This window comes from Diadema setosum, chromosome 5 (genome assembly GCF_964275005.1).
Source record: "Diadema setosum chromosome 5, eeDiaSeto1, whole genome shotgun sequence".
Lineage (NCBI taxonomy): Eukaryota > Metazoa > Echinodermata > Echinoidea > Diadematoida > Diadematidae > Diadema > Diadema setosum.
This window is the reverse complement of record NC_092689.1, coordinates 8,873,255-8,900,125: the sequence shown is the minus strand read 5'-3', so window position 1 is coordinate 8,900,125 and position 26,871 is coordinate 8,873,255. Positions and strand designations below refer to the sequence as shown.

Sequence of the window (26,871 nt, the reverse complement as noted above, 5' to 3'; positions counted from 1 at the left end):
TTGACGAGAAAATATGAGGAACGTAAGCTTATATGTGAAAGATGATTCAGGAATCGTTTGGTCCACATTCCATTCTCATTTTCAGTTTTTAGCTCCAAAATTATCAACCTGACGAGGAGATTTGAAAAAAATAAAATGCATGATCACTGCAGCTTATTGTCTCAGCTACCACATACATAAGTTTCAGAGGAAATATAGCAAAATCAGCTGAGATAAAGGTGCTTAAACGTTGTCAAGTCAATGCATGGTTACAAAAAAAATCACCTCCCATAGACATAACACGTCAACTTGTCTGATTTTGAGTCTTTACCTTTAATCACAATTTGAAGTATGATGGTAAGTCTTCTCGAACGAAGAGTGTGGAACGGAAGCTTCTACGTGAAAGATGAATCATGACGATCACCCGTGACCGACACATCTTCAAAGGGATCAGTTATTAGAAGTGGAAGCCCTCGTGCCAAGATATTGTCTCAGCAATTCCAAAGCAATGATACCCTTACATTTAGGTATACCATAATTTCCCTCTGAAATCAATGGTATTATTCATGTACAATTGCTTGCCTTGTCCATAAACTTTGCTTTACAAACTTTCAGTGCAATGTGTCATAACATAATTCTGTAACTTCATTAGCAGTGATTGACTACATAAATAAAGATAATATCAAATTGAACGCTTAGCGCGTATAACTAAGGGGGATTTTAGCCTGATGCTCTGTTGTTCACTGCTCAGATACCAACAACACTCCTCACCTACGGCTACGTATAGAGAAACAGCCATGACGAAAATAAGTTTTTCCTTTTCTTTAGCAGATAGACACACAACCCCTTTAAACACACTATAATTGACATGGAGGGACAAGAAAAGGTTCATTACTACTACTAAACAGTGATGCCTTCTACTCATGTGGCACAAGATACCTCTATAGCAACATAAAACCTGTCTACAATTCCGTTCTTGGGTCAAACAATAACAACCTGGAATTTCAAAGAGATGAGCGAGACGCCATACACCTGGCCTAGAGTTAATCTATTCAGTTGCCATTCGTGCTCCAGTTGAGTTAGAGAGAGAAAAAAAATAATAGCGTCCTGCGGGTCTCGAAGGTAGTGCACAATGACCATGGAGCGCGCTAAGCGACTATAAAGCCACACGGCTGTCCCGAAGATTGGATGTGAAATTCATATCTTTATATCATTTACAACATGAAAAGGTTCATTACTACTACTAAACAGTGATGCCTTCCATTTATGACAACCTGGAATTTCAAAGAGATGAGCGAGACGCCATACACCTGGACTAGAGTTAATCAATTCAGCTCCCATTCCTGCCAGTTATCTAGAAGTACACGTTCCTACCTATCCTGTTACAATATAACAAGAGCCAATGAAGAGAAAAGGAAAGAGCAAACGAAAGGTGGCAAGCGGGACACTGTAACAAGGGGCAATTTACAACATTAAGTGTGACAAAATTAATGAAGCAAACCCAATGTCCAAACTCCAATACAAAACAAGGGAAATAGAGCAGCCGTGTTCACGGGTTACGTACACTTAATAAAATAATATGATAAATGACATCGGAGTAAAGCTGAATTGCCGAAAAAAAAAGAAAAAGAAAAAACGGGAAAAATCCTGCGGGAGTCGAACTTCTCTCCTTCCGGTATGGCATTATGAACACTCAGCGCGCTAAGCGATTACGCCACACGGCTGTCCTGAAGACCGAGTGCGAAACTTAAATGTATAATAATACTGTCGTGACTGGTTGACTTGTGATGGCGCTATTCAACTTCTCACAAGTGGCAGCGTGGATTCGATCAATATACAGTTGCAAAGATAAATTGGGAATCGTTCTGTACAGATTGCATTCTCATTTTCAGTTTTAAACTACAAAATTATCAACCTAATGAGGAGATTTGAAAACATAAAATGCACGATTACTAAAGCTTATTGTCTCAGCTACAACATACGTATGTTTCAGAGGAAATGGAGCAAAATCAGATGAGGTAAAGGTGCTTAAAGGGACTGTACAGTACTGGTTGAGGTGGGGATTCGTGTTTTGAACATCCCTAAGGGAGATAATGAAAAGCCTCTTATGAAATATGAAAGAGCATGTAATTTTAAGAAAGATTCAACGTTTATTTGATGAAAATTGGTTTTCAAATGGCTGAGATATCCCAAAAAGTGCTAATAATAAAAGGCGACATGCCACAACTTTATTAGGATCTCTTTGTTTCACCTTGTTTTTGGATATCTCGGCCATTTCAAAACCGATTTTCTTCGAATAAACTTTTGATACCCCTTAGAACTGCATGCTCTTTGACATATCATAGAGTGGTTTCTGAATATCTCGCAAAACGTTAAAAGCTAAATCCTCACCTCGACCAGAACTGTACACACCCTTTAAACGTTGTCAAGTCAATGCATGGTTTAAAAAAAAAATCACCTCCCATAGACATAACACGTAAACTTGTCTGATTTTGAGTCTTTACCTTTAATCACAATTTCTAGTATGATGACGTCATTATATTTCAAAACCATCACATGGACTTGAGAGGCAAATGTTCAAAGTACAACATATCTGAATTTGGGATAATATTGAGCTTAAACAACAGAGATACGAGCAAATGAATGTCTGAAAGAGTACCTGAAAAAAATCAATTCCACTTTTTTTATTTAAAATGACGATATGATGACGTCATCGCGTATTCCTGGCAATATTGATACTTGGAATGTTATTTACAATTCATATACTTTTGTAATATGCAATAGAAATATAGGGTCAACGGACGATTTAAAGAGCTATGGCGAAATAAACAAAGACATGTTTTTTCACTATATTTGCAGAAAGACGCGCACGCGGAATTACAACTTTGACGCCAGTGCATTCCTTTGTTATAGGTCGAAATCGATCGGAAATCAATGGATATTGTTACTCCAAGTATAAGGAATCCAAATCAGTCAAAAAAATTGCATTTTCATGTTGCTTACGGGCTCTGCGCGCGAAATTGCGCGGACGGACGCGCACGCGAGAAAATGTTTGAAACGCTTAAAATTGTCTGAAACTTCGAGATTTCCCATTGGGAAGTCGTTTTGAGTCTTTTAAAATTTTGACGCGCGCTTACGCGCGCGTAATGATGACCTGTGTAACTAGCGTTAAAAAGTAAGATAGAGCGTGACCTGAACTTCATGTCCACCGAAAATGATACAGAAATAACATCTAGTTATGAAGTTATGATCGATCACGTGACAAGGTCCGAAAATCACAAAATGGCGCCTAGATGACGTCATAGATATGTTACTGTCATGAAAACCTTATTGTGGCTAGATTTTGTCATGAGACATGTTGACTGAAAATGTCATGTCATTCCGTAATGTCATTATTGAGATATTGACGACACAAAATGTGGCAGAAAGAAAGAAGAATAAAAAAAAAGAGAAATTTTGACAATCACAATAGGTGATACGCTGATAGCGTATCACCTAAAAAGACAGATTTTGACAATCACAATAGGTGATACGCTAAAAGCGTATCACCTAAAAAATAAAGAGAAATTTTGACAATCACAATAGGTGATACGCTGATAGCGTATCACCTAAAAATGTCTCAGGTTTTCGATTATAGTAATTTCGAGGAAATTTCTTTAATTTTTATCATATATGTAAACTTGAGGCTATTAGATTTTCATCCACTTACCTCTGTTCCTGTGAAAAAAATGCAAGTGTCAACCTCAATGTCATCCACGAATCGCACGTACTCGGGCGGCCAGTGGAAAAAAAAAAAAAAAAAAAAAAAACACCGGTCACACGCGCCAAGGGCCATGGCATGCAGTGCCAATATAATAATAGCTCGCACAAATTGATACATAACATTTGTGTTTGTGTGCATGGGGACGATCCGATGGTTCATACAACAAAAGGGTTTCGTACAATTATTTTTAACATTGTTAAACGTACTCTTCCACATTTACGTAGCATATAATGTGTCTTTATATTTATTTGGATTGTTATCTTGAGAATTGCTAAAAACCGTTATTATGAAAAAGTGGACCTTTCAGAATTTGAGGGGGTGCGTACGCACCCGACGCACCCCCCCCCCCCCCCCCCTGGCTACGGGCCTGATCGGGGGGGGGGGGGAGGTGGTGGGACTAAGGTGAGCCCATCCCCGACTCTGTATTAGTAGAGCAGATAAGCTGAAGAATTGTGCAAAATTTGACTAAAGCATGAAACTTTCACCATTGTTAGTACATGCTATAAGATTAATTTTAAGATCGGGAGGTAAGTCTGAATTGACCTCTGATGACCTCTAGAGGTCAATGACCTCAAAATCTAAGAAAATTGATATTTTGCGTCATTGGTTAATGATAAACACAGTAATGATGTACTAAAACTTAATTTTTGTCACAGTGAAATTGTCTTTATGTTCCACAGAGCCCTGACAGGTTTTTACCTTTGACCTCTGATGACCTCCAGAGGTCAATGACCTCAAAATGTCAGAAAATTGATATTTTGCATCATTGGTTAATGATAAAACACAGTAATGATGTACTAACACTTAATTTTTGTCACAGTGAAATTGCCTTTATATTCCACAGAGCCCTGAAAGGTTTCTATCTTTGACCTCTGATGACCTTCAGAGGTCAATGACCTCAAAATGTCAGAAAATTGATATTTTAATGCGTCACTCATAACTGAAACACGATAATTATGTACTAAAAACTAATTTTTGTAAGAGGAATTGCCTCAATGTTCCACTGAGCCTTTCGAGTCAGATTTCTACCTTTGACCTCTGATGACCTCAGATGACCTATTATGAGGCCAATGACCTCAAAATGTCAGAACATTGATATTTGGTGCAATCGGTTGATGACAAACATGATTTAGATGTTATATTCATTTGTATTACAATTGAATTGTTTTCCTATTCCACAGAGTAAGAGAAATTACTCACGTGTCTCTACCTTTGACCTCTGAGGAAGGTGACATGACAATGACCTCAAAATATTGATATTCTATGTATAGTCAATGGTCAACTTTGTAATACCCGATGTACAATCATTTATGCTATAATAGAAGAATCTTGTCATTCCATGGAACATTGGTCATTAGCCTGTGCATTATATCCAACTTTGACCTCTCAGGACAATGAGAGGTCACTGAGGTCACATGTGTAGGCTTACCTGTATTGATGTTTGGCTTCATTGGTGTAATCGTAAATGCTTAATCATGTACAAATCACGCATTGATGTTTTGATCAAAGTATGTATGCATATTCCACAGAGCATTGGTTTATAGTAACAGGTCTCTGAAATGTGAGAGGTCAATTACTTCAGAAATAAAGCTTAAGTTTCTTGAGTGATGGCAGTGACCTCAAATACAACTGTTATGTTTGGGTTAGTTATGTAGACTAGCAAATATGGCCATTATCTCGACACTCGAGGAAAACAAGGCCCACGAGACTGATATACAGAATGTTTAATCTATTCAGTGTAAGTCTCATAGATCTTTTCCCCCATTTGTCGGACTCATTATGGGACTGGTTTGCCTAAGTGTCAAGCTCATGGGCAATATTTGCATAGTTTCCAGCTGGTGGGCCTGTATTGGCCAGTGTAAAGCTGGTGGGTTGTTACAGTATGACTGCGATGAATGACTCATGGTCCTGGAGTATACAGTCCACAGCTGCGACATCATGGACCATCTTGAAAACTTCGACATACTGTGAGGCCCAACATGCATTCCACATGAAGCAATCCTGTGTATTGCAACTAGCTATTGCCATCCGAGACCTACCCAGGGAATAGATAAGCATTCATGGCAAACCATGGAGAAAGCGGATTGTGCAAAATATTTTGGAGTTCCAATAGGAGGCTCAGCTGGAATCAAATCGCCACAGCAGCTTAAAAAGGTTATACTTCAACCAAAGACTCTCTCCAGACGAAGATACGAGTATCATAAAGTTCAGGTGTTTTGCTACTCCATGCCGCTCAGGACTGTCCTGGAATATGCATGCATCATCTGGGATCCATTCACCCAGGTGAAACATCATGAAGTTTGGAATGATCCAGAGAAGATATGCACTCTTTAGCTGCAATGACCATCATATGCAAAACAAGCAGTGTTACAGCCACACTTGAAAAACAAAACAAAGCAAAACAAAACAAAACTACAATGGCAATCCCTGTAAGAAAGTACAGCTCAGGCAAATTCAGCGATGATGTTCTGCATCAAGAACCCCACAATATCCACTCCGCAGGAAGTTGTGGCTCTATTGCTGCATTCTTCAAAAAGGGCAAATGACCAAAAATGTCAGGCATCATTTGCAAGAACACAAAGTAGGCCTACTCCCAAAAAAGGTGGCGGCTACTCTCGGCCACTGTCTCTTGTATCTCTTTGAGACACTTCAGGAGAGAGATACTCAATATTCAGCTCTGTTATCAAAGATACATATGTCTCTCTTTTTGTTTTTGCATTTGTTTGTTGTTTTTTGCTTCATATAGCTCTTTGGATACCTTCTTTAACCAATTAAGAAAAGGCTCCATGGCAGAATATTACAAGATTACACAGTATAATGAAGAAGAAGAAGAAGAAGAAGAAGAAGAAGAAGAAGAAGAAGAAGGAGAATAGGAAACGAGATCTGCTGTCAATGATGCAGAGCCAATACCAATCAGTTCCATGGCAGATCTTAGTCGGCACTGCAAAGGTTTGGATGTCTCTCTCTGTTGACAAAGGATATTCCAAAGCTCCAAGTAAGTTCATGGGGTGGTTTACATTGTCTGGGCATAGAGGGTTGGGTTGGGTATATGAGGATATGATGCTTTGTTATAACAATTAGGTCTGAGATATCTATCTTTTATGTTTGTTTTGACCATCCCGCATGGATCTCCAACGAAAAGGAATGATAATATGTTAGACCCAGCCGCCACCGTGTTTTTTCAATAGATTTTGATATTACAGTGTATAGTTGAGAAAAAAGTAACCGCTCATTGTCCTAGATGGAAGTCAAAATTGAACTGTGTGTGGCATACTCTGCATACAATTTTGGACACACACACACACACACACAAAATGCATTTTTTTAAATATAATTATTATTTCATAAGCAGCAGGCCATTACAAACCAATGAGACCAGACATCAATATTCTTACATTTTGATGCATATCTTTCAATATCCTCCAGAGGTCAGAGGATCATCGCTAATGTTCATGTGAAATGAGTACACGCCTTTTGAATTGCTCACTTTTATTGCTATAGAAATACACAATATGTGCATCATGTCAATCATTAAATATTGTATCAGTTTCATTTTCAGTCTTGGATTATTTTTTCTATGTACAAATAATATCGTGGCAAAGTAAACAGCTTTCACATCAAAATATAAACGAGAATACTAAAAAAGAAATAGATGTAATAACGTGCAAGGCAAATACCAGGCCTACATCATCTTAAGGTATACAGGTGAAGGAACTCACCTTATTGATAAACAATTTACTTGACTGGGATAGCGACCACTGAACAATATTGTTTCTTAAACTCTCTCTTCTTTTCAACAAGTGGAATAAAACACATGCACATACCGGGGCATTAGTTTGGAGGAGGGGTGGGGTGGTGGCAGGGATAGTTGACCCCCACCCCATTAAATTCTGAGATGTGGACTATGTTTTGTTGTTGTTAGTTTTTGTTGTTTTTTTTTTGTTTTGTTTTTTGCTTTTTAGACAGAAAACTGCCCAAGTTTTTCACTTTAAGTGTGCATCGGATTGTTAAAATTTAATTCTGAAATGCAAAATCTCCCTTCTGTGAGAGGGGATATCTCCTTTCGATAGACTCCTTCCCCCTGCTTGGTTCCTTCCACAGATATAACATACTTTGGAGAATGATAATTTCCCTTATTCTATGAAAAATGTTTTTAAGAGATATTTTTATTTGAATTCCAAAGATGAAAAGGCTTTCCTATATATGCACGATTGTTCATTTTGGAGGGCAAGAGGCATTTGCCCCGCCTCCCGAGAAAATATGGGAGGGGGAATGGTGGGGACATAAAACTTTGCCTCCAAGTATTTCCTGAGATTGAGATTTTTTTTTCTTCACTTTTTTGACAGAAAATGAATTGTCACTGAACATTTTAGCTATAGTATGCACCAGATTAAAAGGCAGAATCTCCTTTGCATACCCCCTCCCCAACACTATCTTTCGTTATGTCCCCTTCCATATACGCTCAGTGCTTTTGTCCCATTTTTGTTCTATATCATCACAAAGTATGTACTAGATCTTTATTTCAGTTCCGACATATTAAAGAAAATCCCTCTTGTTGGAGGGGGTATAGTGTATCTTTCAATTAACAATCCCTCCTCGGTTTCTACCCTTAGATTTGGTACACTCCTTTTACTGATAATTTCCCAAATATTCCATCATAAATGTGTATACTAGATTTTTTTTTTTACATTTCTATTCTTACTGCAAAGGCTCCCTCGCATGGGAAGGATTGGGGGACAGCCCCTTTCATACCCTCCTCTCGCTGTATCAACCTCTCCTCCAGGCATTGATTATGGCTACACATTTGGGTATGGACTTTTTTTTTTTTCAAAATGGTAGTTCAACCAAGAGTGGCACGAGATCATTGAATTGCAAACAAAAAAATGCAAAAGCTCCATAATGTGGGAGGGGATACCTCCACCCACATCCTTCTGTCGATTGGTCTTCCTCCATAGATGGCTGACTTACTACACCTTTTTGATACAAATTTCGAGGTATTCCTTCAAAAGTGCCTGTGTGCCAGGTCGTTGAATCTCATTTCTCAAAATACAAGAGCTCTGTCGAATGGGAGTGGAATACCCTACCCTCGCCAACGCTGCGCTTCCTGGGTTCCCACCCATATAGACTTGGTACACCTTGGTGATCCATAATTTTCCAAACATCCCCAAAACGTATGCATCAGATTCTTTAAAAAAAAAAAAAAAAACTTCCGTCTTTGGGAGGAGGGTAGGTGAGATGCGCCCACACCCCATCAACTTCCGTATAAGTGATGACGCACACATTAAACAAGAGCTACACTGAATCACTGATTTCAGGTCTAAACCTGCAAAAATCCAATCCCCCACCCACATCCTCCCCCTCCCCCTCCGCTTCATTCCTTTGCACCATGAACTTATGCTTTTACATATTTTCCAAGTCCCCCCCCCCCCACGTGAAAACAGATCGACACCCCTTGCTCTGTGCACATACCCGACTTAGATAATTACCTGAAAAGTTCTGCGGAATGAGTAGCCACTTTTTTGGTAACAGAAATGCATGGTTTGTAAGCCCTACATTATAAACAATTATTAACTATTAACTATCGCAATATCAATATTAACATCCTCACATTTCATTCGAGGTATTTGACCTTGTGTGATTTTTATAGGTGAACGGTAATGGCTCGTTAATAAACAGGGCCTACGAGTGCTCTCTAAAACATCATCATGTTTACCATTGATGATGCCAAACTATTCTGATACTTTGAGGTCATTGACCTCTCGAGAACATCAGAGGTCAAAGGCAGAAACTCGTCTGTGTGCCTTGGAATTTATGAAGACGATGTCATTGTACACAGAAATGCTTGTTTTGTACATCCTTACCATGTTTGACCTTTCACCAATGATGTCATACTTCAATATTCTGATATTCTGAGGTCATTGACCTCTCAAGGTCATCAGAGGTCAAAGGTAGAAACCTGTCTGCTCTTTAGAATATGAAGACAATTTCATTGTAAGACAGATATGCTTGTTTTGTACATCTTAACAATGGTTACCATTAACCAATGACATCACAGATCAATATAATATTTTGAGGTCATTGACCTCCAAAGGTCATCAGAGGTCAAAGGTTAAAACCTGTCAATGCTCTGTGGAATCAGAAAATGATTTCTCTGTGGTATAAATGCATGTTTACTGCAACATAACCACATATATCATTTGCAAATGTCTAAAAACATCAATTTTCTGATATCTAAAGTACATTGACCTCTGGAGGTCATCAGAGGTCAAATCAGACTTACCTCCCGATCTTAAAATAAATCTTATGGTATGTACTAACACTGGTGAAAGTTTCATGCTTTAGTCAAATTTTGCACAATTCACGTGATTTTGAGGGCTTATCTGCTCTACTATATATAATAGTAAACTTACTGAAGATCCACGCGAAGCGAGACCCGCGGCGGTTACTGTCTTGACTTCCGTGTTTACGCTTCTGTTGCTTGCAAATGAAAAGAGCGCCATCTGGCTGACTCGGTTCCCACGTACAGTATACATAAACAGTACGTACGAATATCTTCGTCTGCTATTGCTGCACGTCCCATCACGTATGTAGGCCTATGTAACGTTACACAAACGATATGTTCTCGACCCGGCTGGCGGCGGCGTCCATGACCATACTTATGCGATAGCAAAGGCGGATGCAGCAGGTAGACGTCGAGGGAAAAAGTACTCTTTTTGGGTAAGGAGCAACAATTTGTTGTGAAGATTTATGGTGCCAGCTTTTTCAGGGGTTCAACATCTTTTTCTTCAACTGCCATTCCCCCAAAAGATTCAATACAGGAAGGGATTTTGATTGTCAAACTGACTGGTGGTCCAGCTAACGTTAGCCAGCCGGCCGCACCGTGTGAGTACCCGGTAGTAACTCGTCTTGTGTGAGTTAACTGCGACCAGCCCCAACGTGCCTTGCGGCGCGGTCTCCGGGGCTAAGTTAGCCCGACCAGACGCTGTTAATACGCTACGCGAATACAGCGTCTGACCAACGAGCGGGCACCTACAAAGTGGGGACCACAACACAACTACAAAACTTATGAAAATTTATACGTTCTTTATAAACAATGTACACGTTACCAAACGTTACTCACCTTAAGTGCATGCTTGTATTACAGAAGGTTCGTAAGTCCATTGAGAGCCCTCGTGATAAGTCCGTGGAACCAAAAAATGATACTTTCTGGCGGATTCCCTAACACCGTCAGGGTTCATCGTTGCAGAATTCAAAATGGCGCCTTGATCTCTGCGGAAATCTTTTGCGTGCGTGCGATGCGCTGCTTGAGTGTTGGTGTAGCAGCACGGTCGACAGCGCGACCTTTTGAAAGGGCATTCAGATCATGTGACCTCCCGGATATTGGAAATGGCCTGGCGTGAAAGACGATGTACCGTTCGTGAACCGTTCACACATGCTGCATATAACCATCATTTTAGGTAAGTTATCAAATCTAAATTTCAATATTCATAGCATAGATATGAAGTCTCATTATCATTTTGTTCGTCAGATGAGTTTGAAGTGACAAAAAAATGATCTAAAGTATCAAAATTCAATCCGATCGCATGCTATCGTTGGACCCTCTTCGTGTTTGGAGCTTCGTTGGTACAGCCCTGTCGCGCTACGTATGTACAGCGGCGACTGGGCTGTGTATAGTTAGGGCTAAGTGTGAGTTAAGTTTGTATACCACGAACCGTCCATCAAATCACATGCTACTAATCGTTAGCTATAAACAAATGGGGCCGGTGGTTACCTTTTTGACTCTCCCCAGGGAGAGTCAAAAAGGTAACCACCGGCCCCATTAGTTTTCGTCGCAAAACAGAGCTGACCTTGGTCTTTCCCGCTCACTCCTCGTTGTTGTCTACCATAACATTTACTATTAGAGTTCTAGCCGCTATCAGATTGCCAACCTCCGGACGTCATCCCAGACTGCAGTCTGGGGTGAACACGGAGTGACATTCCTCCCACAGTCGTGCAAACACGGGGTAAGGTCATGCTACCCTTTCACATACAGCTTCCCGTCTGGGATGATCTCGGCATGCGTTTCCGTGGCAACTCGTCCGGGATGATCTCGGCACAGGTCCCCTTGGCAACCACTCCCAGAGCGCGTGCTCCACGACCTGCCTGCAACGTTAAATTTGCAAATTGACCCCATGTGTGTGTATTTATCCCGTACCGGTACCATGTCCCGTACACAACTGTAGTTCCGTACAAGGCTCAAAACAAAGCGCGCGCTCGCATGCAGCGACTGGGATTTCTGGTTCGGTTTGTGACCCCGTGTCGTGCCGAGACATTTCACATTGCCGGCGAACAAGGGTGAACACGGGATGTCCTCCGGCACGTCCGGAGGTCACCCCAGAGTCGTGCTAGACGGTCTAGCGTGAATGTCACCTCGTGTTCGCGCCGTGTTCGTGCCGTGTTCACCCGGAGGACATTACCTCGGTATCTTTCAGATCAACTGTGGACGACGGTAGACACGGCACGATGTCCGGACGTCATCCCCTGTTTTCAGCCCAAACTGAAAGGGGTTTATGTCTGTCTCGTGATATCTGAGTGTAGGTAGAATCTATACTATATAGCTAGTCTTGCTTGGGTACCGGTATTCACCATAATGAGCAATTGAATGAACTGGGGGGGGGGGGGGGGTATCAAGTTTAGTGTTCATGGTTGAATCACAATACTAAAATGCAATGATGCCGGTACAATCGATGTAGGGGGCAGATGCCCCCCATGATTTTTTTTTTTTTTTTTTGGGGGGGGGGATGGTAAACTTCATTTTAATTCTGAAAATGCAAAATTTCCCTTGCAAGTTGCATTCGTATGACTAAATTTTACTCACTACTCAGCTGCTACTCTTCTTTGATAGGAAAAAAAAAATCATTAAGAATTTCACCAAAAGTGTGCACCAGATTGCTGAATTTCAGGTCTGAAAATGTAAATTTCCCTTGTGTATGGGAGGCAAATCCCCCCTCCAACAACCCCCCCCCCCCACTCAGTCACTTGGCTCCCTTGCACATCTCTTCTTAGTTTTGCCCCCCCCCCCCCCCCCGTCATGAAAACAGAAAGGACACCCTTCTCTGAACGAGCATGGTTTTATGATGTTTACAGGTGTAGTCTTATATCGCATTAACCCCGTTATACACACAGTTATACTGTCACATCTGCTCTATATGCGGCATATTCCATCGAAAACTTTGCTACTAAAACAATTATGAATCTCTCTTTCTGAACAGACGAACATAACTACACCTCTTAGTGTGAGTAATGATGTAAAAAGTTTGACACTACCACCAAGATGATGCTTGGAATGGGAAGCGTCGCAGTCGTCCTTGTTGCAACAGCCGTTCTGGCTGTCCCACTCATTCGGTTCATCAGGCTCTGGTTCATCTTCAATAAGTTTGAGGGCCCACCAGCCATCCCCTTTGTTGGTAACACCTACCAGTTCAAGCATGACCCTATCGGTAAGACTTGTTCATTTTTTTTTTTTTTTTTTTGAGAAGTGCAGCTGACGATGGGAATACTGTAAAACCGGAAACATTCACTGTAGGAAACTTTCCGAAATTGCCACCACTGACATTCAATGATTTGCTTACAGTGGCGAATCCAGAGAGGGGCACACCAGGCGCCCCCCCCCTCTTTATTTTTGTTAAAACAAAAGAAATAAAGAGAAAAAAAATGAGATGAATCCCGAAAGTAGTACCAGAAATATTGTTTGCGCCCCCCTACGGAATTCCTGGATCCGCCCCTGGCTTATGTGACAAAATCTTTCTTGTGCATTTCACATTTGTATACTTCTTGAATCTTGGTTCGTGAAAGTCATGAAAGTTTATGCCAGCAAAAATTTATGTTTGTACATATATACCTTGATGGTAAAGACAGTTCAGTTTTGTATGACACATTTCAAGGCTGCGAGCATGTCAGTATGATTTCCTTTTTGTAGCTTTATGTAATTAATGGAAACATTCACTGATTTTAACATTCACTGATTTTATTAGTACAATGTAATATCAGAACAACAAAAGATGAAAGATTAAGAAGTATCTGTTGAGTAATGGCACTTATCTGAGAAAAAAAAAAAGTATATGCTCATAACAACAACCAGAGATGGCAAAGCTGAGTATCACACTTGAAAGCTTGTTACACAGTATTATTTGGGAACTTAAGTGTACCAGGGCAAGTTTGGGACAAAGGACTCTGTAGACTTTTCTCTCTGTGAAATCTGTTCATGTGCATGTTGACCTCAAAGAGACTAACATGCTACATGTGTCGTCGATATCCGACATGCTTTGAGCCATGTTGTATAATCTGGAGAGCTCTGCAAAGCAGTGATGAATGGCTCATTTGGACCCTTGTTAATCCAGTTTTGATGAAGAGCAAATACTTCACTTTTAATATTTTCAGAATATGATTTTGGTAAGTGCATTAGGACCTATAAGTATTTTAATTTTCAGAGGTGTTAGCAGTCCTGACATTTTTTGTGCACAAAAATGGGCAAATATTTGTTTTTTCTTGTAGTATCTAACACTAGTAATATTTGATCTATTTGATTCTATGGAATTAAATATAAAAAATATTAAATTCATTTGACCAGGGGCCCGTTTCATAAAACTTGTCATCAGTGACAACTGCCACATTTCTATGACAAATTTGCTCTCAGCCAATCAGATGCAAGGATTTCAGTAGCTTGTCACATCTATGGCAAATTGTCACTGATGACAAATTTTATGAAACGGGCCCCAGATTGTGCACGAAAAATTACTCATGGATAAATGTCCACTTTTACAATAGACTGGTAGGAACTGGATTGTGTCAGTTTTAACAGTATTGAATTGAAACTGCAGCCTGATCAGTTTTTTTCCCCTTTATTCCACAGAGCTGGTACAGCAGGTTAATGATTGGTTTGAAACATACCGGGAAAAGTCCAAGGGCCTCATGCGGCTCTGGCTCGGCGTTGTCCCGACTCTGTTTATCTACGATGCCCAGGTCATTGAGGTAAGCTTCAGATGACTTCTTTTTCTTTCCTAAATGTATGAAAGGTTTGATCTTATTCATTGAACAAGAGCAAAGTGAAACATCGGAGATTCTTGATCCATTTGTGTTTCCAAGTGCATATTCCTCTTGAAGTTAATTTGATATGAGCAAACTTATGCAACTACCCCACTACTTTTTTTTTTCAAACATCATTGATATGTTACCCCATGTCTGTCAGAAAAAAAAAAAAAATAATGGCAGCATTCAGAATAATGTGAAATAAATTAAAGAAAGATATTATTCAGAGGGGGAAGGTTCAGGTGCAAGTTTCTTCACTTTGTCTCCCTCTACAAATTAAATTTGTTAAGATCGCAACTGCTGATCTGTAAATTAACGGCAACCAGGGACAGCCTGGTGGTAGTGTCGCTGCCCGGAAAGCAGTAGATGACAGGTTCGAGTCCCACTGGTTCCTTTTTTCCGACATGTTTGTTAATTTACAGATCAGCAGTTGCGATCTTAACAAATTCAATTTGTAGAGGGAGACAAAGTGAAGAAACTTGCACCTGAATGTGAAATAAGTATGCCATGGTCAGTTCATATGTCTTATTAGGTTCTCTTTTATGTCTAATATTTGCAGTATGACTTTTTGGTAAATGGTTGAAACAACTGGTAACAATTTTCCGAGAAGAATTAATTGCATGGATTTATTACAAATTTTAAGAGGAATTCATGAAGGCATGTATTTTGTAATCAATTGGTGAGAAATTAGGAATGACTGGAACTTCAACTTTGCAGGCACAGAGAGAAAGAGTGTGTATAGTCATCTGGGCAGAAAACATCTTCTTCTTTTTTTTGATATCCCAGTTTATGTGTGAGTTTTGTTAGGAAGGCAGTCGGCTATTGCGAGTGTACAAGTGTTTCTTTCAATATGGTGAGGGCTTTTATGCTGCCTTGTTATCTCCTTACAAGAGTAGACTTGCTGATAAACTCGTAGTGTTTCCTTGTTGTGTTGATGTGATATTAATCTTCTTCAAATAGCTTTCTGTTTACTGCACTGTTGTGATGATAAAATCACTCCATTAAGAAGATCAAAGTTTTGCTCTCAAGAGGATTGTCTCAATGAACTAGGTTAAGGATCAATTGCTGTATCTGTTTTAAAGACAGTGGTTTACCGGTATACAGGATTACATATCAATGGGTTCCTCCTTACAGTATACAATGTTTTACATTGTCTTTTTTATGTTTCATTTCATGTTCTCAATGCAATATTCAACTTTATTTTACTTGTTACCTTCATCTCCTTAGGATTCGCTAGCTGTTTTCATGGAAGGAAAAAAGAAATTGATAATGTATGTAGAACTGATGGTACATAAGCAATAGTTTGAGAAAAATATCCATAGTTTTAGATGATATAACAAAGTTAGTGGATCAACTAGATTTACCTTTTTTTGTGGAATAGGTGAGTAATTGAAATGTATTTGATGTGGATAGGACATTGGGATAGCATGAGAAAATATCTTGTCATATGAAAGTTAGTGTATCAGTAGGAAAGCTGTATCAATTTGATGGAGAAAGTCCAGGAAATGCCAAATTTTTTGCAACTCCAATAGGCCTACTCTTGAGGAATTTGCAGATTAGTTGGTCCAGACCATTTGTATTGACTAGGGATTCACTATGATCTGTATCACATGTTATGGTCATAGATTTAGATCATGCATCATTTCTACCACCTGTAGACCATTCTGAGCAACAGTCGTCACATCAAGAAGGGCTTTGTCTATTCTTTCCTGGAGCCATGGCTTGGACTGGGTCTCCTTACAAGGTACAATCATGATTGAGAAAGGATTTGTTTGGTACACTTAGAGTCAGGAATGGATGGGGATGGGTCAATGAACAGGAAGTTTTGTTTTGTTTTGTTTTTGTTTGTTTTGTTTTAACAACCTCGATCAGCTTAAAATTTCTCGAGGTTGTCCCAGTGATATGACAGAGAAATCCTGTCATTTAAATGATACAGTGTATATGAGTCAATTTCTTCTCTTTTTCTGCGCTCTGTCGAAAAGGTCTCTGAAACAGTCTACATTTAGACAAGGCTTTTACTTGCAATTGATTGACAAAATGCCCTACATCGACATGAATAAGCACTGAATTAATAAGGATTTTGATTGTAGCCATGCAAAAGAAATCATGGGCATGCATACTAGAGCTGGATGTCCATAATGTATGCCCATGTTATTTTATCATGGCTACTACTAAAACACTGATGAATTCAGAGCTCATTTACATCGATGTAGGGCAGTTTGTCAATCAGTTGCAATAAAAATGACTCGATGCAAGAGCTTTACCTGTTTTGTCACATTTAATTTAATCTATTGTCACATTTTGCAGGCACAATTCAGTCTAAATATTAAAGAGGGCTGACATTTAATTTTGTAGTATATGAATGTAATACTGGAGTCTAGGTCACTGAAACTTCTAATCCAGTGACCCAAGAGCATACATGTAATTTCTTGTTTCAACTACAATGCCTTATCCTCCAGCTCTGGCCAGAAGTGGTTCCACCGGCGCAAGATGCTCACCCCGGCATTTCACTTTGCAGTCCTGCAGAACTTCATCGATGTCTTCAATGAGCAGAGCATCATAATGTGCCAGAAGCTGGACCAGTTAGCCCACAAGTCTGTCACAGTGGACATCTGCCCATACATCACCCTCTGTGTGCTGGACATTATCAGTGGTAGGACCAATGTAACTCTTGTAGTGTACACATAGGTGAAGCATGACGTCTTATCAAGTAAATGAGAGTCTCAGGTCTTTATGCATTCCTAGTGTGTGCTGGTTTAATACTCCACTATTTCACATGCTGTCAACTGATGTGAGCAAGTCAGGTTTTCATAGTGAAACTCCGGTACACTTGTCAACTTCATGTAGGTCTGTAATGTGCATTCATGGCATTATTGTATATCACCTGTCTCTTTTCAGTATACTTTTCATATAATAATCAATAAACTATCTGTCTATCTGTTGTATTATTCTGGTATAGGGTATATTCAAAGTTATGACTTATTTAATATAACTATGAACTTCCCCCTCCTTGTTTCATCATATCTCTTGGTTTTCTTCCCCTTTCATTCATCAACCAATTTCACAATATTTCCTTCTGATTCGCCCAATGGATGTATACATATACATATATTGTAGTATATTCCATGGATTTTCTGCCATCTGTAGAGTGTTACATACTCTTTCAGTGAATTCATAAAGCTCATATTTTCCTCTGGTTACCTTTCGGTGTGATATTACTAGAGTCATTCACAATGTGGCCTTTTCTCCTCACATATCTTCTCTCAGAAACCGCTATGGGCATTCAGATGAATGCCCAGGGAAATGGGAACAATGAGTATGTGGAGGCAGTCATAAGGTATTACAAAGAACTGTACTCTCTCTCTCTCTCTCTATCTGTTATGTCTTCTCCTCATTATTGTTGTTGTTGTTGTTGTTTTTGTTTTGTATCCTGGTTTGATTACACCCTTAAATGTGGAATACAATATAAGGAGTAGTCACATTTCGTTCTAATACAAAGCCACACTTTTTAGGGGAGAGGAGTGCCTGGGATACACCAGAACTGTAACATCCATAAAATCCTATATTTAAGACTGTAGACAAAGGAAAATGTTTCATTGGTTTCACTCATAGTGGTGTGTGAGATTGACCATATGTTAAAGTGAGCGATGTGCCAAGATTGTTAGGTGTCTGTGCAGGCATAATCTCTGCATTGTGCTCCTCTATCCTCCATGGCTTAGCTGTGAAACTATCGGCACGTTGCTGTACAAATAATGCTCATTGCAGAGGGTTTTGGGAAGAATTATCCACCCAAAAGTTACTTTGGAACTGTTGGGGACACATGAGGCAAAGCCAGTGTGTTTTGAACTGCTTCAAAGTTGCAGAGGGTGGATGATTTTACTAACACCGGACCAAGGAATTAAGGATGGATGTGAATGCTATGCTTCAATGCATTTATTTCCTTCACTGCATAGAATTAATCTAAAGTCATAGCTTGAAGTTTGGTATTTGCCTCAACCCCCAACCCCCAAATGATAATGAGATAATGGTAGAAAAACAAATCATGATATGATTTGTTTTGTAATATCTTACTTGGCAGGATGAGTGACCTGATTCAGCAGCGGCAGAAGAAACCATGGACGTGGCCGGATGTTGTTTATGACAGCATGAACTCTGGAAAGGAACATGCAAAGTGCTTACGAATACTACACGACATGACCAACATGGTGAGCAATACTTGTCTTCATACCTCTTCTTTGGTCATTCTAGTGATCATTTTCTTCTCATCGCTTTTATTGTAAGTATATTGTTCTAGTTATTTGCCTCATTCATTCAAAGCCCCGCTTATTTTCCATGGTAACAGGATATATGTTTGCATACTTTAGCTATCACATTGACTCTTCTCTGTTCATTGTGTACAAGTGCTCATACCTGTGATTTTTCTTGAGGAGATAAATCCTTGTTTTTATCATCTTTCCATAAAGTTGGTTTTTTGTTTTGTTTTGTTTTGTTTTGTTTTGTTTTGTTTTGTTTTGTTTTGTTTTTTGTGTTTTTTTGTTTTTTTTTTGGGGGGGGGGGTGGGGTTTACCTCTGCCAAGGGAGGAGGTTATGTTTTCATTACCTTTGGTTTGTTTGTTCGTTTGTTAGTTAGTTAGTTAGTGTATCCGTGTGCAAAATAACTCAAAAAGTAGTGAACGGATTTGAATGAAACTTGCAGGAAAGGTCTAGAATGATACAAGTAACAGATGATTAAATTTTGGTAGTGATCCGAGAACTTTTGGGGAATTTATGAAGGATTGTTGATATTTTGGCAGGTAGGGTCAGTGAACTTGGGAGTTCAGGCTGAGCGTATTCGAGGTTTGCATGCGCGCACTAAAGTGCGTGCTCTAGTTTCTGCTAGGGCGAGGTGCGCCGTGCTGCTGAGGGTTTATGACGTAACAAAGGCTTCTATATTGGGAAATCGGACTTTCAGCACACAATGCTATAAGTACGTATGGGTAGAAATCACTGATATCTCTATGGAAGAACAAGATCAGTGGTGGGAATGAGGTGCATGCTTGGCAGAGGTCTGCGCTCTCAGAGTGCTTTTCTAGTTTTTTTTTTTGGGGGGGGGCACTTGTGCCAAGATGTCCCAAGCTATATGATTGTGCTGTTGGAAATGTGTGGCATCTTTAAAGATATGATAGAGTTTGCTATTGTTTTCAGACAGAAAAGCCAATGTATAAATTTTCCTAATTGCAAAAGATTTTCGGAAATCTTTATCGTTTATTCACATTCTTTGAGAGAGGACATCATGTTAGGATACAAGGGAGAGTACAAGGTTTATTCAAAATGTTTTGTGACTAGATCAACTGTGTGCAAGTTAGTTTGATATCAGTGTGTGTTTCTTACTCAGAGGTTATCCCACATACCAGAATCTCTGCTAGTAATGTGTGAAGTTCATGGTCTGCCTTAGAATTCATACTTCTTAATTTGCTTGATCATCAAATCCTTTTCATGAACTGCATATACTTAGAAAGGACAATGCTTCAGATAATGTCAATGAATTTTAGAAAGATTTTTGTAACCTGCTGTCTCTGAGATGTGACAATATTGTGTAGGGTCAATACAAGGTGCACCCAGATCCCATTGGTAATGGGTAAGAAAAATGCTTGTCCGATGTCAAAACTATTCTGGAGCTGTAGGATTATTTTGCCCCTGCTTGCAATCTCTGTACAATACAAAAAGTGGTCTGTTCACCATACTGCTGGCTCCATGCTCTCCTGGAAATAAATGAATGAAACAGACAATTATTTCCATGACTAGGGATTAAAAAGACAGGCCTATTTTAACCTTGTGTGTACAGAACCTCACTGGTCAAAATCTCTGCACAAATGTGCATTACATTTACTCTCAGGGGTTTCCTCCCCATACATGGATATTATATGTTAAGGAGCATGTTGTCATTAATATCTTCATCAGATGACATGAGACATGTTAACATCAGCATATGTGTAGACAGTTCCTGTTGTTATTACTGTGATCTTGCTTCTCTCTCATTTGACATATAGCCTCAGGCAAATCTTTCGGAACATCTAGTATGACAACCAGTCATATCTGTGGTTTGGAGATAAGAGGTCCCATAAACTGATTTGTGACCCACATTAAACAGCACTCAAAGTATCCCATTACTAGTAGACAAGACTCAAATAGGGATCCAAAGTCTGTTAGCTAACTGATTGATGACATTGATTAGCAGAGTGAGAACGGGCATTGCGGAAACTCTGTTGTAAATATTCCTGCAACGATGGAATCTTTTCGCAGAAGCTACAGTTGTAAATAGAGAGACAGCCAACCCTAGTGAATTACTGCATTGTGCAATAATAACTCCCTTGCAATTACCAGTTTGTTATGATATCATGTGAATTGTTACAGCATTTTGAATATCAATTCAGACACCCTTGAGCAGAAAAATTGAAATGCATGACAATAATCATTAGTGCTAATGAAATCTTTCAAAGAAATTTGAGCATATGCTTACATAGAAAGCAAAAGCAATCTGTGAAATTGTCATTCTTATTCTCATGCCCTCCCTTTCTCATTTATACTGTGATAGGAGGTGATAATTCTGATATTGTTATTGTACCATCAACTACCTTTGTTGACACCGATTGCATATACTACAAGTGAACTTGAATAGAGTAAAACAATCATAACACGTATGAACAAAATAATAAGCTTGTCTAAAGGCATTTTATGAAAGAGTTTGTATTTAGCAAGGCTTGCATATTTTAGTGCATGTATGTGAAGTATTGCAGTGAAAATAACACAAAAATAATTCATATTCAAGATTTAGTGATCATTGTTCATTCTGTTTGCATCCAGATTATCACAGAACGGAAGAACCAACCCCCAAAAGACTTTGAAGACGATGACAACAAGAACAACCTGAAGAAGCGCATCGCCTTCCTGGACCTGCTGCTGAAGATGCACCGGGAGGACCCCAGCTTCACCCTGGATGACATCAGGGAGGAGGTGGATACCTTCATGTTTGAGGTGAGGTCAAAGGTCAAGTGTCGTGCTTGGTCCCCCCCCCCCCCCCCCCCACTTATTAGAATGTGTGCATAAGGTGGAACATACTTAACTTTGCAGGCTAAATACAGCTAGTACCAAAGGGGCAAACGCTGTTAGAATGTTGTGTTTACTTAGTTGGGTTATAGTCCTAAGTTTTACCCCTCTTTAACTCGTTGAGGACGAGTCCCAAGTATACTCGGGCAGGTGTCTATGGGAAATGCGTGTTATAGCAAAGTCAGTCTGTCCTGAACAGGACAAAGAGAGTACACACTCTTTCAATGCAAAATCCTGTGTGAGGCAGTGAAACATTTATAAGATAAGCTGAAGCGAAAGAGCCAAAGTTGAACGGTAAGATGATGGTTGAGCACCTAATTGCAGATCGAAAGAGGAGATATCTCTTCAAAGTAGCAGAAACATGTTCAGGCAGCATGTTTTGTATATAGCGCTTTGCTAGCACCAGCTCTTTTTGCTCGTCTGCAATTGATGACGTTTTGTATGTCTTTAGGATGAGTGACCATAGCTTCATAAAGGGGGCTGATACACGAATGGCTATGGAGCAAAGCCAACAGTGAAATGTCACCCCTTGTTTAAAATGACACAGACAGAGTGCGATCAAATAAAAAGAGTGGTAGAAGTTTGAGCAAATTTAACAATAAAGTGAGACTGTTATGGAATTTATAGAACTATTGAGTTTTGCACATTTTCATGATGTGCAATTGATTGTAATTTTATTTGATATGCCAAGTAGATGATCCTGTGATGTCATTGTCTCACAACTCTGAAAGAATATCACGGATATTGTGTCTTTGATTAATAAAATTCATAAATAGCAACTTTTACCAGAAGCATTTCTCCAACAACGGCTGTAAAATTCTTTAGTATTCTGTTTTTAAACCTTTGCTTTGTCCCCGTAGTGATCTTGATCATGTTTGAGAGCAGGGAAAGTTGATACATGCATTAAAGATAAAATTTTTAATAATGCACATTGCATGAGCAAATTGCAGTCATGCTTTAGTGGATGTTTTGGCTGTATATCCTATCTCACATATTGTATTGACTTGGGCTATGCACTTTATATTCATGCATGCTTTGCAAAATATTTCAATCTGAGACAGGGCCATGATACAACAGCAGCTCTGGCTTACTGGGCAATGTTTCTCATTGGTCATCACACCAAAGTACAGAGGAAGCTACATCAAGAATTGGATGAGATCTTTGGTAAGCACATTTGTAGCCGCCCAGCTCAAAACCCACAAAAAGTAGGCCAAAATGAATTTGCAATTTTCTACATAGTTTGAAAGAATAATCTCTAAGATTAACAATGAGATATAACTTGTTGAAATTGGACCATCCTAACCAATTCAAAAGATCATTAAAACAAGAGAGAGTTATGCGGTGCACTTTCATAGAAAAGGGAGAAATGAGGATTTAAAGATTAGAATCAAATCACTGTGGTATCCAGTTTGCATCAATGTATATCAAATATCAGCAAGTATATCAAATGACGCAGAATGTTGTCAGTAGTTTTGGTGACAATTTAAGGTATGCCACCGTAGCATGAAATCCAGAAAATACTGTTTTCCATGCCTACAGCGAACTTTGTACCACGGATTTTGTCCACTCTTAATGTGATACTCTGGTGGTTATTAGTCTCAGTTTTTCCTATTCTTCTCTCCTGTGTATCATTGGTAGCAAAATGAGTACAAAATCCTGTATATTTATATAGCAGTTTTTAATATGAATTAACATGCAGTTGCCTCTTTCCGTGTTATTTGTAAACACACAACAGTATATGTGCATTCTCTGTCATTTCCAATGCATTTCCTCCTGGAGAAAAAATGCGGAAGGCAACTCAAGTCAAATAAAAATCAAAATGAAACATTTGTTGAAATCGATATGTAGGTGACAGTGACCGACCGGTGACGTCAGATGACCTGCAGAAGCTGACCTATCTGGCCTGTGTCCTGAAGGAGACTCTCCGCATCTTTCCATCTGTACCAGCAATAGGTCGAGATATCTTGGAGGACTGTGTGATTGGTGAGTCGATCATCTCCGTTGAATGGGAGTGATTGAGGAAAGTCGGTAAAGCTAAAGCAAGAGGGAGGATGGAAGTGTTTGATATGCCAGATATATTGCTGTTGTTCTTGTGCATGGCCTGGGCTCTGTTTCATGAAAGTCATCAGCCCTGACAAGTTGTCAGGCTCTGACAATCACCATAGTAACAGTGTGTGACCAGAGTTTCTTAGCCAATCAAAACCAAGGATTTTATTGGAATTGTCAGAGACTGACGTCTTGTCAGGGCTGACAACTTTCATGAAGCGGTGCCTTGAACTCCCATGTCTCTAGCAAGCCAGCTCAATGTAATGAATATGCAAGTAAACATTTCTCATTTGAACATTGTACTTTTGATTCTCGAGTGTACAAAATTGATTTACGAAGTGTTTTAAGGAGGGAGAAAAGGGCAAACAGAAAAAGGTAATGCATTCCTAACAGGCACAGTACAAAAAATATTGCCAGAAGATCTGCATATGAACTTAAAAGATCATAAGGCAATTTATTCTATCACCTTGACCAATAGAAAATGTCTATTGCTCTTAGGATTTTTTTTTTTCTCAAACAAGATCAAGATCAAGCAATTGGAAAGTTGCAGGTGAGATGATGTGCCTCAGCAGTGGAAGATAGATATTGCTCCAAGATGTACATGAGTGTAATATGTGGCATAATGTGGACTTGGACTTGCAGCAAAAAAAGTATAGTTTTTAAGTCTTGTCGGCTTAACTGACAGAATGTACACATTTTGCAAAGGTCAGCCAGTGTGAGGGAATTAACTGCAAACATTGTAGTCCTAAGGCCTCTGTACTCTGCATGACTATTTCACAATTTATCGGTCGTACAACCTAAAGACCAGAAGTGTGATGTCACCTGCCCTGCCAGTTTCAAGTTGTGAGACTGGGTCACATTGTCAGTCGTAGAGATTTGACTTGCCGAATTTTCATGACTTGTCGTGGACTTTCAGCCAATCATGTTACAGTGCATGTACTGATGCTGGTACAGCCGTAAGCCCAGCTGTGTAGTCCCGAGTGCACAGTGTGCGGTGTCGAGTCACCACAGTCACAAGACCGGTTGGATCATGTAGTGTGTGGTGGGCTCAACACCTCAAGCTTTACATACACCATCAAGAATTCACTGCATTGGTATTGCTGTGACTATACTAGAAGATAAAATCAGATAATTGACAATGAAACTTTGTCAAGCTCAGTTGTACCTTTTCCCTTGAATTGAACAGACGGAAAGTTATTACCGAAGGGATCTCTGGCATTGGTGGCCATTGGTGCTGTCCACAGAGACCCGCTGTACTTCCCCAATCCTTTGATGTTTGATCCAGACCGGTTCCTGCCAGAGAACTCCGCCAAGAGACATCCATACGCCTACATACCATTCTCTGCTGGACCAAGGAACTGCATCGGTAAGAGGTCATACTGTAAAACCAGAAACACTCGTGGCATGACATTTTTTGCCTATGGCCTTGACTGCTGCATGAAAATTTCCTGAATTGCCACTGGAGTTCAGTGCATTGTGTAGACAAACATATGCACGTACATTTTACTTTCGCAAATCTTGGCTCCTTGCAAAATTTGCAAAAGATTCATGTGCTCAGAAATTTCTGGTTTTACAGATGTAGATCCCCAAGTTTGTTTTGATTCCTCCTATTATTTCCTCATCACTTGAATAAGTTTTGCTTTAGAACTTTTTGGACTTTGTGCTTGATAGTAGTAGTGTTTTCAGGTTTAATAGGATTCAATTTGATCTCTGTTTATTTTCCATATGTTCATAGGGAGAAAATTCATCCTCTCCCTATGAACATAGGGAAATCAACAGATGACATGACAAATTTTGATATTAAACGGGAATTATTACAAAGACTGAATGTAGCATTCAACTATTGCATCTCAAAAATAGTAATAAAGTTAAATAGTGCACGCACACAAAACATTCAAGGATTTTGTAAAAGCTGATCCAAGCACTTTTTGACAGCAGCTAAAGAAAACCCTACACAAACAAAAGCAAAGATGAAACAATGAGAACACCAAGGAGATTTTTTTTTTTTTTTCCATTATTGGTGAGTTTCACTCCAGGCAACCAGCCAGGGATATATTTCACACTGAGCATATGCCTGTTTGTTCAGAGTAGTTAAAACAAATGAAAAAGTGCCTTCGTAAGGCCCTGTGGGTGCCTTGAGGGTATAATGGATCTGCCTGTTCTGCATGTTTAATACCTGTATGTAGGCAAATAGTACTTCACACTATTCAAAAAAAGAGGAAACTATTTAAACATTACTGTACGAGCTGAAATTTTCGCGTACAAATATTTTCGCGAATTGCTACTAGAGGACATTTTCATGTGTTGTTTAATTTCGCGGTTGCGAGGTCTAACTGTACTTATCCTATTCTCACGTTGTTATTTTCGCATGTTGTTATTTTCGCGGTTCAAAGGCGATTCGCGAAATTCGCGAAAATAAAACCACCACGAAAATTTCAGCTCGTACAGTATTACATACATCCTCGATTGTTGTGTATGCACCCATACTTTACATAAAGCCTTTTTTATTTACACTAAATAAACAATTGAAATAGTAGATTTGATGGTTTCCATTTCAGTTAGTCAGTGTATCAAAACAAAAAAATTATCTATTTTCCAGAGACAACTAATGGAATATGTCAGGTCGCCTTGAGAAAACTAACATCCCAGGTTGAAGCCTCTTGTGAGAACGTATGTGTATGTCTGTGTATGTGTGTCTCTCTTTCTGTCATTCTGTGATGCTGCAGTGATAATGTTTGTGTTTTTGTCTTCAGGTCAGAGGTTTGCAATGATGGAGGACAAGGTGCTCGTTGCCACCGTCCTGAGACGCTTCTCCGTGGAATCCCTCTCCAGCATCGAAGAGGTGCGCCCCATGGCGGAACTCATTCTCCGGCCCTCCAGCGGAATTCATGTGAAGCTAACTCGCAGAAAGTAGGAGCAGCTCCCCCCCC

General features: G+C 39.5%; 1 protein-coding gene across 1 annotated transcript; it reads left to right on the top strand.

Moving 5' to 3' along the window:
* Positions 1 to 13,055: 13,055 nt before the first annotated feature.
* On the top strand, positions 13,056 to 26,871 carry LOC140229057 (cytochrome P450 4V2-like). The gene is made up of 11 exons (XM_072309317.1): positions 13,056 to 13,221; positions 14,634 to 14,752; positions 16,468 to 16,553; positions 17,269 to 17,462; positions 18,077 to 18,146; positions 18,888 to 19,014; positions 21,653 to 21,823; positions 22,957 to 23,059; positions 23,744 to 23,878; positions 25,128 to 25,307; positions 26,695 to 26,871. The coding sequence occupies exons 1-11, from the start codon at positions 13,056 to 13,058 to the stop codon at positions 26,853 to 26,855; spliced, it is 1,512 nt and encodes a 503-aa protein (XP_072165418.1). The 3' UTR covers positions 26,856 to 26,871.

What these genes read in the sequence shown, in the direction of transcription:
- LOC140229057 (XM_072309317.1), top strand. Translation starts at nt 13,056, where the DNA reads ATGATGCTTGGAATGGGAAGCGTCGCAGTCGTCCTTGTTGCAACAGCC. An exon ending in AGAATTGGATGAGATCTTTG is followed by an intron (nt 23,060 to 23,743) that starts GTAAGCACATTT and finishes ATCGATATGTAG; the next exon opens with GTGACAGTGACCGACCGGTG. An exon ending in CTTGGAGGACTGTGTGATTG is followed by an intron (nt 23,879 to 25,127) that starts GTGAGTCGATCA and finishes TGAATTGAACAG; the next exon opens with ACGGAAAGTTATTACCGAAG.